General features: G+C 41.3%; 1 protein-coding gene across 1 annotated transcript; it reads right to left on the bottom strand.

The window, feature by feature from the left end:
• Positions 1-9,269: 9,269 nt before the first annotated feature.
• LOC138885727 (uncharacterized) lies at positions 9,270-10,622 on the bottom strand. Its single transcript, XM_070166705.1, has 2 exons — positions 10,315-10,622; positions 9,270-9,351 (listed from the first exon to the last, which is right to left on the bottom strand). Exons 1-2 carry the CDS (start codon positions 10,620-10,622, stop codon positions 9,270-9,272), a joined length of 390 nt encoding a protein of 129 aa, XP_070022806.1.
• Between the last annotated feature and the right edge of the window lie 343 nt (positions 10,623-10,965).

The following is a 10,965-nucleotide window of genomic DNA, read 5'->3' as shown; positions in this document are numbered from 1 at the left end:
GGATCTAACTTTCTGATTTCTGCAACTATGCATATAGATACCATGCCTATAGGGATTTGCATTTCTGCATTTATAATGACATTAGGAAAACCGTTAGGTTTAATGATAAATCAACATATATATATCATGTTTATAAGGCTGTTAACGTTTGAAAGGTATTAAAATCAGTAACTCGTAGAGATCATGCCTAAAGGAACTTCAAATCAGAATTGTTTCACTCGTCTAAAGCAGTACTGACCCTTTTTGCTAAAACAAGCAACTTTCTGCACGTTTTCTGAACCCTTAAAACTTTTCTTGCAACCAAATCAGTGCATCTTCTTCCTTCTTGATAAGTATTCTCAAATCAGAGTATATTTTCTGAAAACTTACTGCTTTCCTGATAATTTGACAAACATTTTTTCAAATCAATCTGAATTCACTTCTTTATACTTATCTGATAAAATTTTTGAATCGGTCTGCAATTCAGTTCTTTTGTTAAAACTCGGCAACTCTTTTTCTTAAACAATTATGTTTTCTGAAACTTGTTTTAAACCATTTTCTTTGTATCAAGTCTGCAATCTTTTCTGAAACTTATCTTATTCTGCAACTCCTTTACAATTAGTAGTTCTGTCCCACACTTAAGGTAAGTTGACTAATTAAAGTGGCTCAGTCTTTGACAACTGCATTCGAGTGAGCCTAATGCGGACTTCCTATCTAAAAGTATGTGTTGAATCAGTCCACTTATCGCTTTAATTTTAAAGACCAAACCAGTACATGCAAGACATGCTAAACTCCATGGCTTATCTGATTTAAGGATGTTTACCTGAGCCTTACCTGCTTATTTGCTTTCCCCTCTACTTGCATTATGTGTTTTTGATTGACGCCCTAGTATTTTTGTCCTTTGAAAACTCTCAAAAGGCCCCAAATCCCTTTCTATTTAGGATTAGCAGTCCTAAATGCCTCCGGGACAGATAGGATTGAGATGAGTACTAGCATCCAATAAGTAACGAAACTTTCCGCGCTTTAATACCTTAACGGGGTGGGAAGGGTAGAATATGGATATGATGACTGGTGCTATAATATCACGTGCGATCCCTCTTCTGAGGAGTGATTGCGGGATATTGCATTGATGTAATCCATATTATCGGTAAACCTAGGACCCCTTTCCCTTTTACTTGTTAATTTTTAAGTTTTCTTTTAAAACTACTTTTCTAAACTCTCTACTTCTTCAACTCTTAAACTTGTTTGCAAAACTATGTGAAGCCCTTTGCTTTATTTTCTACTTGTCTTCTTAAAGTCACAATTGTAGCATGACCGGGAACCACTCTTGTGGATCTTGAGGGGTGCCTAACACCTTCCCCTTGGGATAATTTCTAGCCCTTACCCTAATCTCTATTCTCTTCATCTCAAACTCTTCTAAAAAAGTGTCCTAATGCACTATAATCATTAGGTGACGACTCTTCAATTCCAAAACCCAATTCTCGAAAGGGAATAGAGTTGTACTCCCAATGTTGTATGCTAGATTTTGACCCTTAGAAAAGGGGGCGTCGACTAGCCTCATCGATCATGGCATTTGAGAACTGCAGAGACCCGGTAATGTGAATCACCCCAAGCGCTTCTTTCAGGGAACTTTCCCCTGCTCGAGGAGTATCAGCTCGGTCTCCTTCTCGACCCCCATGCTTGGGGAAGCGTAGCCTTACTCCTTTCTGGTTTGGGAACACTGGCTAGACTCCTATCACTTATCTCCTCATGTCGAGGCGGTTTAATTTTATCACTCGCCGATTCGGAGGGCCCTTGTATCACTACACCTGCCTGCACGTGGGCAACTAGCTTGGATTTTTCTTCCTCTTCTTTGGACTTGTCCCTTAGTTGATGGACGAAAGTCCGAGGGTAGAGTGCTAGTGTTTCCCTTGGGCTTGCGAGATCTCCGTTTTGGTTTTTTCTTTTCCGAGTTCGGAGAACTCGCGACCTTTTTTCTCTTCTTTTTATCACCCTACCTCGGAGCAGGGCACTATAAAGCACATCCTGATCACCGGATGGAGGCCTCATATCAACATCTATAGGGAGACTTACAAAAGAAAACAAAGTTGATAAGAATCCGAAAGAGCAAGATGAAAATCAAATATCATAAAATCAGAAAAAAAAACTTACATGATTACAGGCCTCCTATCGACCTTTAGACAATTTGTGCTATGCACGCTCAAAATATGGGCTCTATGACACAAGGACCTCAACCCATTCATTGAGTTGAGGAAGCACTTCCCTCATCCAAGCCACAACTGCACCCAAAAACACCAATAAGAATTGAGGGAAGGGAAGAAACAATAAATGAAGTCTTTAAGGTGAAGTTGTACTTATGCTTTATGTTCTATTTCTTGGGAAATGGCATGTCCTCGGTGGGGATCAGGTCTAAGGTTCTCACTAGAACAAATCTGCCCATCCAGCTTCAGTTCTGATCCTCATCTATTCTCAAGAATGGGGCCCTGGTGGCCCGGCGAGCAAGTTTGATTAGTCCCTCTCGATAGAGTCGGGACTGTATAGACGCATAAGATGATCGAGGGTGAAGGGACACCCCTCGATTTTGCTTAAAAAGAAAAAAAGAAGAATTACTATCCTCTAGAAGAAGGGGTAAAATTGATTGAAGGTTACCTCGTACCTCTTGCAAAAGGGGATAATGACCGGGTCTAAGGGACCAACATGAAAGAGTAAGTGCAAACACTTAAGAAACCTTCCATGTGGGGTGGTAATTGCTTCCTCAGGTGAAGGAACCACATCATGCTTATCGGTCCACTTGCAGTCCTCCTTGACCTGAGCAAGAATATTTTCAGCGATCGAAAATATGTATCTCGAGACAGGTTCACATCAACCCCGTACCGAGGAATTTATTTTTATCTTGAAATGAGTAGTGGTCCCGCACCCTGCAGGAACGAACTCATTAGTGTGTGACTCTGTCACAACCCCATCACTGGTAGGCCGTGATGAAGAGACATCCTCTTTTTGTGGAATAGTCTTAGAAGTTTTTGCCATTTGGAACAGAGATGTAGAAGAAGAAGTTAAGAAGGTATGCTTGGCGGTTTGCAAAAAGTTCAAGAAATTTGGGTACAAAATTTGGAGAATGAAGAGATTTTTGAAGAACAAAGATGGAAGAAGCTTTGGACATAAAGTTTGAATGAACAAAAATCGTGATATTTATAGTTTGCTAATGGAGGTTCAAAACCCGTAGTGGCCGACAAACAACTGCCGCACATTTAATACCTTGGTAACTGGACCGACGAGGCGTTTTAGTAACCGTTTATTGCTTATGTCATGGTCTATCGAGGCATGGTTCGAGGTTCATATTATTTCTTGTCATCTTCTCTCTGAAAAACGAGGGGACTATCTGTATACGATTGAAATCGGGTTCTCCTATTGTATGACCACTCAAGACTGAAGTGTGACAGGTTAAAGTTGGATCTCGAGTTATATCGGACTGAGGTGCAAAATTTCATCGTTGGGCTCGTGACCCCGGGACCGAACAGAATCGAGACCAAACAAGATCGAGGGAAACTGCCGATCCGGATAACAGAAGGCCGAAATATCCCCGACCGATTGAAAATCATGGAAAACATCTCGGCACGTACCAAGGATCGGGCAATTAATTAGCAAGTCATGAGATTCTTTACCTTGTATAGAATTGTATCAAGAGTAGGACACTTCTACTATATAAACGGGGGTGTGATAATTTGTAATACACATTGAAATACACAATATAGAGCAATATACTATTATCTCTAGCTTTTATCATCTTGTTATTCTGTTCTTACATCAGTAAAGGCATCTCTTGGTTCGAGGGTGATCGAACTCGAAGGTCAAGGCTGTTCAATTTGTATGGTTTGCATTCATTTTCTTACCATCAATTTCAATAATCATTCTTTTCTCTTAATTTGTATCAAATTATACCACGTGTCTTTAAAATTGCGTATAAATTCAATTGTTATCCATTTTTAAGGTAAACATTTTGACGCCCACTGTGGAGCTAAGGATAATAGTAATTATTTGGTGCAAACTTTCATAGTGATATAGTGTGATAAATTTGTGATTGGCTTCATTATTATAAGAGATACTCAGGGGTCCGGGGACAATGGACACTAATAAACCATCCTCGAGGTGTTTTTCTTCTTCTTTATATAGAAAACATTGTAAAATAGGATTTTTGTTACGTAAAAATAATTTGTTCTTTCTTGATTCTCTAAAGGGAAATTATATTATTGTCTTGAAAAATTAAGCATACTTCGAAAAGTTTAAATGTTGATCATATCCAGCAGTTTTTAAGTGACAATCTAATGATAAAGAAGTCACAACTCGAACCATATTGCACGAGTAGGCGTATCAATGCTATTTAGTTGGGTCTTTTCTAATTTATGTTGATGATTACCCTTAAAATTGGATAACAATTAAATTTATAATGTGATTTTAAGGACATGTGATTTTACCTAATACCAATTGATAAATGTAAAGACTAGTAATAAAAATTAACAATAAGATAAGGCAAACCAGTGTGTAAACAGAATTCAGCCCTTGAGTTGAATGCGCTCGAACCGATCGATGCAAGAACAGTTAAAAATATAATAATCTGATGAATAAGAATATAAGTTAGAAAGTATTGTATTGCTTTGATATGCATGAAAGTAAGGTAGTTACAAAATGATTAGGTCCCTCTTTATATAGTAGAGGAATCCTATCTATGGTACAATTCTAATTACGGAAGTAAATCCCATGATTAGCTAATTAATCATTTTTAATTTGATCCATTCCGAGATTCCCACCATGAACTTCGACAAGTCATGGATATCTCGCCTTTCTGTTATTATGCTATCTTCGATCTTGCCCGATGTCCGTCCCATTTGGTCTCGGTCATTACTGGCCTCGATATCGATATGTACTTCGAATCTCAAACTTGGTACCTCACCCTCGTGACTCGATCAAATCTATTACGGGATCAATCTTTGATCCCTTACTCTGGTCTCGGTAGATCAGTAGAATCAGGTGGACTCGATTTTAACCGTATACAGATAGTCCCCTCGTATTTTGGAGTGTAATGACAAGAAACTAATTGAGGCTTTCGAACTTGTCCTCAATTTATCATGACATAAGCATCATGACGTAAGTGGCATAGGTAACCGAAACGTCCCATTAATTCAACTTCCCAGGCATTTAAGGCACGTCAATTGCTGGTCGGCCACTAGAAACCCTGAACCGTCAGAGTGAAACCCATAAATAGATCTCTTTTCCTTTTTTTTGACTTTACATTCAATATCTTCTGCTCTAACCTTCAAAAATCTTTGCATTTTTTCAATTTCTTCTTCTACAAATCATCAAGTTTCTTCGCTAACCTCTTCTTAAGATGCCAGATCTCCCACTCCTGGTTCTTACCCGTTCTTAAAAATGGCTAAGACCTAAAAAATTGTCCCTCACAAAGAAACTGCCTCTTCATCAAAGTTCGTTAGCGCCGCTGCCGCGGCGGAACATCCTCATGCTGAATTCATTCCGACGAAGTGTGCAACTGCCTCTGATTTCAAGGTGGAGAACACACCCTCGACACCAGGACGATGTGAACCATGTCGAGGTACATGTGTACGATTACCGAAAGCCTCCTCGAGAAGGTAAAAATGGAGTGCAATTGGGTAGTCAAGGACGTTGTAGTGCCTAGCCTTAAAGAATCTATTACTACTTACAAGGAAGGGTATTTGAGTGTCTACACCTTCCCATTCTCAATAAGTCCCTTGGACCCCATCATCATTGCTTTTTGCAAGAGGTACAATATCACTTTGGTCCAGATCCACCCATCATTTTGGAGGATCATGCTCCTCATCTGATTCTTTGTAAGTAAGATCGAGGGGCATCCTTTTACCCTCGATCATCTCATGCGCCTCTATGGCCCTCGGCTCTATTGAGGAGGCATGATCAAGCTTTATCGTCGAGCCATCAAACCCCCATTCTCAACCATAGACGAGACTCAAGATCGAGGTTAGATGGGCAAGTTTGTGCGAATAAGGACTTCGAACCAAATCCCTACCGGAGATATGTCGTTCCCCGAAAGATGGAATATGAAACGTAAGTGCTTGCTTGGCCTTTCGAGTACCTACTATTGTCGTTCCTACTTTCTTCTTTTCCCCTCATCTAAATCTTTTGTTTTGCAGCCAAGGCCATCATGCCGGAAGTGATCCCCAACCTAAGGCAATGGGTCGAGGGATTGGGGTCTCAAAAAGCCTACTCTGAGCGTGCCTGGATGGAGTGTCAACGGGCCAATGGGAGGCTCGAAACCACGGTAATTTTTTTATGCAAGGTTTCCATCCATACTTTGTTATTGTAATTATTCATTTTCCCATTTTGTAGGTCTTGGGAAGGACGTGCTGATGAGGCCCCCTTCTGCTGAAGAAGTGGAACTTCTTTCCTCGTCTGCCCTGAAGCAGGGCAAGGAGAAGAAAAAAAAAGAGACTCCAATCTTTTCAAGCTCGAAGAAGAAAAGGCCAGCCAGAAGGCCTTATAAACCAAAGGGGATGTCATCCTCGTACTCTGGAGTCCATCCACCAGCTATCGGATGAGATCGAAGATGAGGATGAAGAAGAAAATTCTGGTTTGGTGCTTCGTGTGCGGGCTAGAATCAAGGTCCAAAGAACCACTGAATAGGTGGAGGTCAAAGCTGCTTTACCCCGATCTGATGAATCTGAGTCAACAAGAGTTAAAGATGCATCACCTCAGGATAGAGAGGCCATCGAGGAGACGGTTGAGATTGGGGTAGAAATCGAGCTCGAGGCTCCCAAAATAAAGATAATGCCTCCAAATATCCACTTGGGGCAATAGTTATTGGGGATTCCTCCTAATTCCCTCCAGTAACGAATTCGATGATACGTGACGCCCATGCCGTAGAGACTTGTCACGGAGAGGTGACCAAGGGGGATGAAGACTTTTTCCGTGGCTATTTTGCCAACATGGAAGACGTCACCGGTTTGGGTGGCTTGGTCGTACTAAGGAAGAGCTCAAATGAGGCTTCCTCGAGCTATACATTGACCAATCAGTTCACGCCTCCTAACGTTGATCCATATCGGAAGTGGCTTCTTATCATCTCGATCCCGGAAGATAGATAAGTTTTTTGTGCCCCGTAGGGGTAGTAAGTTATCTTTGATGCCTGGTCACTGAGGAGGACCAAGCCAAAATAGACACAATAGATGTTGCCTGCTTGTTCAATGAGGCCCAGCATGCTCTTAATCGGGTAAGTTTAAGGGCCATTACCTTTTCATGATTTTTGTCTTGTAAATATTTCTAATATTACTTATTTTATTGCAGGCTTCGGTGTTGCACCACGAGGCCTTTCTTCGAGTGCGAGAGAAATGCAAGGTCGAGGTCTAGGGTCTTACTGAGAAGTGCGACACTTATAAGATTCTCAGTGAGAACCTTCAGGTGGACCTGTTGGAGGCTCGGAACATGTATGAAGAGATGGCCGAGCAAGTATTCCGAATTCTTCATGATGGTAAGGACGAGTCGGAGATAACGACTAACAATCCTATTCTGCAGGCTCAACAGAGGCTCAAACAGATCAAAGGCTTTCAAGGGAAAATAGACGAAGTGCGAGCTGAGGCCAAATGGTTCAAGGGATGTATGGACATCCTGGCTGCACAAAAGGAGACCGTTCAGGTAGAGCTAGATTCTGCCAAGTTATAGATTCATCAGGCAAGGGATAATGCCTCGGCTCAACTGAAGAAGGTTTAGGAAATTGAATCCAATCTAGATAATTCAGTCGAGGTACTCGAGGTTGCTAGATCTGAAGTGGTTGCGGCCAATATTAAAGCTCAGGCTATTGCGGATCAATACAAAGCCGATGCCGAAGCCACCCTCGAGCAGGTCAGGGGCATGGTTGATCATTCGAAGTGGCAAGCTCGAAAGGAGCTTCTTGAGGAGATCCTTGCTCTAAGTGTCGACGTATCCGTTGAGCTCGCGATCGCCAAGGCGGAGGAAGCAACAACTCGGAAGTTAGCGTTCTTCGATGAGGATTCCGAGGATATGAGCGGATCTAGTGGAGAAGACTCTGAGGGTGAAGAAGCTGCCTCCGAAGAAGACAAGGCCCTTAAGATTAGTAGTATTTCTTTTAAGGCTGTGTTTGGCCTTTGTAAAAAGTTTTTAATCGGGCCAAATGCTCCTTGTAAGAAATATTTTGGTATATAAAAATTTTCCTTTTTGAATTCGTCTTCTTTTCCCTTGTTTTGTGTTTACTTCTTTTATCGACGCCTTATGGGATTGCATTAATAGATTCGAGACTTAGGCTATTTTGGACCAAACCGAACTATTATCGAGTGAATGTTTCTTCGAACTCGAGGCAGAGTAACTCTTGGGTTTTGATTGAGTGAGGATGATCCCTCGAACTCAAAGGACATGGCCCTTAGGCTCTTGTATCAGGCCGATATGGCCTCAAAAGAATGGCTCTTTGCCCTTTTCGGCTTTAAAAAGTCAAAAATTTGTTATGCCTTAGTATAAATTAAGGTTGTTCGAGAGTTCGAACGATCCAGTACCCCTTAGGGTTTTGGGGGTTGATGTTTATCGAAGCCCTTTATAACGTTTCCGAGGGTAGCCTTTTTAACCGGTTTTGTGAAGATATTAGAAGGCTTGTTTTTGTTACTGAATTCGGACGTCTTCGAGCCGTGCTAGTTTTGATCGTAGCCTTTAACTTAGGATTTTCCTCTTGGGCTTGTTTTCGGATTATACTTCAAACTTATTCGAAGTGTCAGTCCCCGAGTGGCATGGTCGTGCCTATAAAACGAGGGTTGCCTTTTTAAGGTTTTATGATCTCAAGATTTTAATGATCCGATTACATTGATTTTTCGGACGACAGTCCTCGAGTATGGGGTAAGTTTTTTGAACTTCAGTTGTGATCGGCCCTTAAGCTTGTTTCCATAATAGATTAAAAGTATGAAATTGTAAAGTAAAAATTTCTTTAAGGCAAGAAATATTTGTCAAGGAAAAATACTTTTCTCAATAGATTATACATGCGTACATGTTTTACGTTAGGGCTCGAGTTATCTAAATGGGCACGATTCATTTGACCGTTTGGCCCTTACAAAGTTTTACCTATCGAGACCTTGTTGACACGAAGTATCTTCCTTGTAACAAAGTTGACATCCGAGGGTGATGCCCCCCTATATTCGAGGTTGATTGTAAATAAGCCTTGGATACTATTAAATTGTTGTAAGTTAGCACAAACAATGGTTGCCTTATTAAAAACCTCATCGGGAAACCCATTTGGGATAAGAATCGGCCTAAGGGAAAAAGAGCGCAACGTGTGCTTTCAGACCTAAGGACTTTGTGATGAAGAATCCTTTGATGTCTTCGGTTGAACACCTGCAATTGGTTAGTATAAAATGTAAATAAAAATGAAAATGGAGAAGGTCGTACCTTAGCAGTAGTATCCTTTGAGAAGTGATACGTTCTAATTGTTTGGTAATTGCTGGCCATCCATCGTGCCAAGTATATAGGATCCTTTTTCGACAATACCGAGGACCTGATACGGTCATTCCCAGTTCGGGCCAAGTTTTCTTTCGTTTGGGTATTGAGTATTGATGGTGACCCTTCTTTAGACTGAGTCCCCAGTTTTAAAGTGTCAAAGATTGGCTTTTCGATTGTAATACCTCTTGATCCGCTGTTTTTATGCGGCCATTCGAACGAGGATGGCTTCCCATCTTTCATCTAGCAATTCGAGGTTGATATTCATATCCTCGTGATTTGATTCTTCCGTTGCATACCAAAACCTGAAGCTGGATTCCCCGACTTAGACCGGGATCGGAGCTTCAGCACCGTAGACTAAAGAGAACGGTGTTGCCCCCGTACTGGATTTCGACATTGTTCGATATGCCCAAACGGCCTCGGGCAAGATTTCTCTCCATTTTCCTTTAGCTTCATTCAAACTTTTCTTTAGATTTTGGATAATGGTCTTGTTCATCGACTCGGCATGTCCATTCCCACTAGGATGGTAGACAGGACCTTTTTATTTTGCGGTCTTTGAGAAACTTTGTCACTTTACTGCTGACGAATTGCTTTCCATTGTCACATACGATCTCCGCACGCATTCCGAAATGGCATATAATGTGGTCCCAAATGAAGTCTATTGCTTCTTTTTCTTTGACTTTCTTGAAGGACTATGCTTCAACCCACTTAGAGAAATAGTCAATCATAAACAAAATGAATTTAGCTTTACCTAGGGCCGATGGTAGAGGGCCTATGATATCCATCCCCTATTTCATGAAAGGCCACGGGGATAGGACTAAGTGGAGTTTCTCTCCTGGCTGGTAGATCATCGGCACATACCTTTGAGATTTGTCGCACTTTCGAACAAATTCTTTGGTTTCCTTTTCCATATCGGCCCAGTAGTATCCTGCTCTGATGATTTTGTGAACCAATGATTCGGCACCAGAGTGATTTCCACAAGTGCCCTCGTGAATTTCCCGTAGAACATAGTCGGTGTCCCCTGGTCCCAAATATTTTGCTAACGGTCCATTGAACATTCTCCTATACAGTGTTCCATCCTCGGCCAATGTGAACTGTACATCCTTCATGTGCAGAGTCCTCAATTCTTTAGGATCCGATGGAAGCTTCCCGTTCTTTAGGTATTCCATATACTTATTCCTCCAATTCCAAGTTAAACTCGTGGAATTTATTTTGGCATGTCCTTCTTTGATAACCGACCTTGAAAGTTGCACAACAGTCCACGAGCTAAGTTCATCGTCTTCGATCGACGACCCCAAATTTGCAAGGGCATCAACCTCGCTATTTTGTTCTCAAGGTACGTGCTCTAAGAGTCCATTCTTTAAATCGATGTAGATACACTTGTAATGTGTCTAAGTACCTCTGCATTCGATCTTCTCGAACCTCAAAGGTTTTGTTGACTTGATTTACCACAAGTTGAGAGTCATATTTGGCCTCGATGACCTCTTCTCCCAAGCTCTTAGCTAGCTCTAT

Source organism: Nicotiana sylvestris, chromosome 2, assembly GCF_000393655.2.
Source record: "Nicotiana sylvestris chromosome 2, ASM39365v2, whole genome shotgun sequence".
Classification (NCBI taxonomy): domain Eukaryota; kingdom Viridiplantae; phylum Streptophyta; class Magnoliopsida; order Solanales; family Solanaceae; genus Nicotiana; species Nicotiana sylvestris.
Note: the sequence above shows the minus strand (reverse complement) of the source record. Positions and strands in the feature narration are given on the sequence as shown.

Excerpts from the sequence above, each read along its gene's own strand:
- LOC138885727 (XM_070166705.1), bottom strand. The coding sequence starts at position 10,622 with ATGGAATACCTAAAGAACGGGAAGCTTCCATCGGATCCTAAAGAATTG. Across the intron at positions 9,352-10,314 it reads AAGTGCGACAAATCTCAAAG|GTGTTCAACCGAAGACATCA; the intron begins GTATGTGCCGAT and ends AACCAATTGCAG.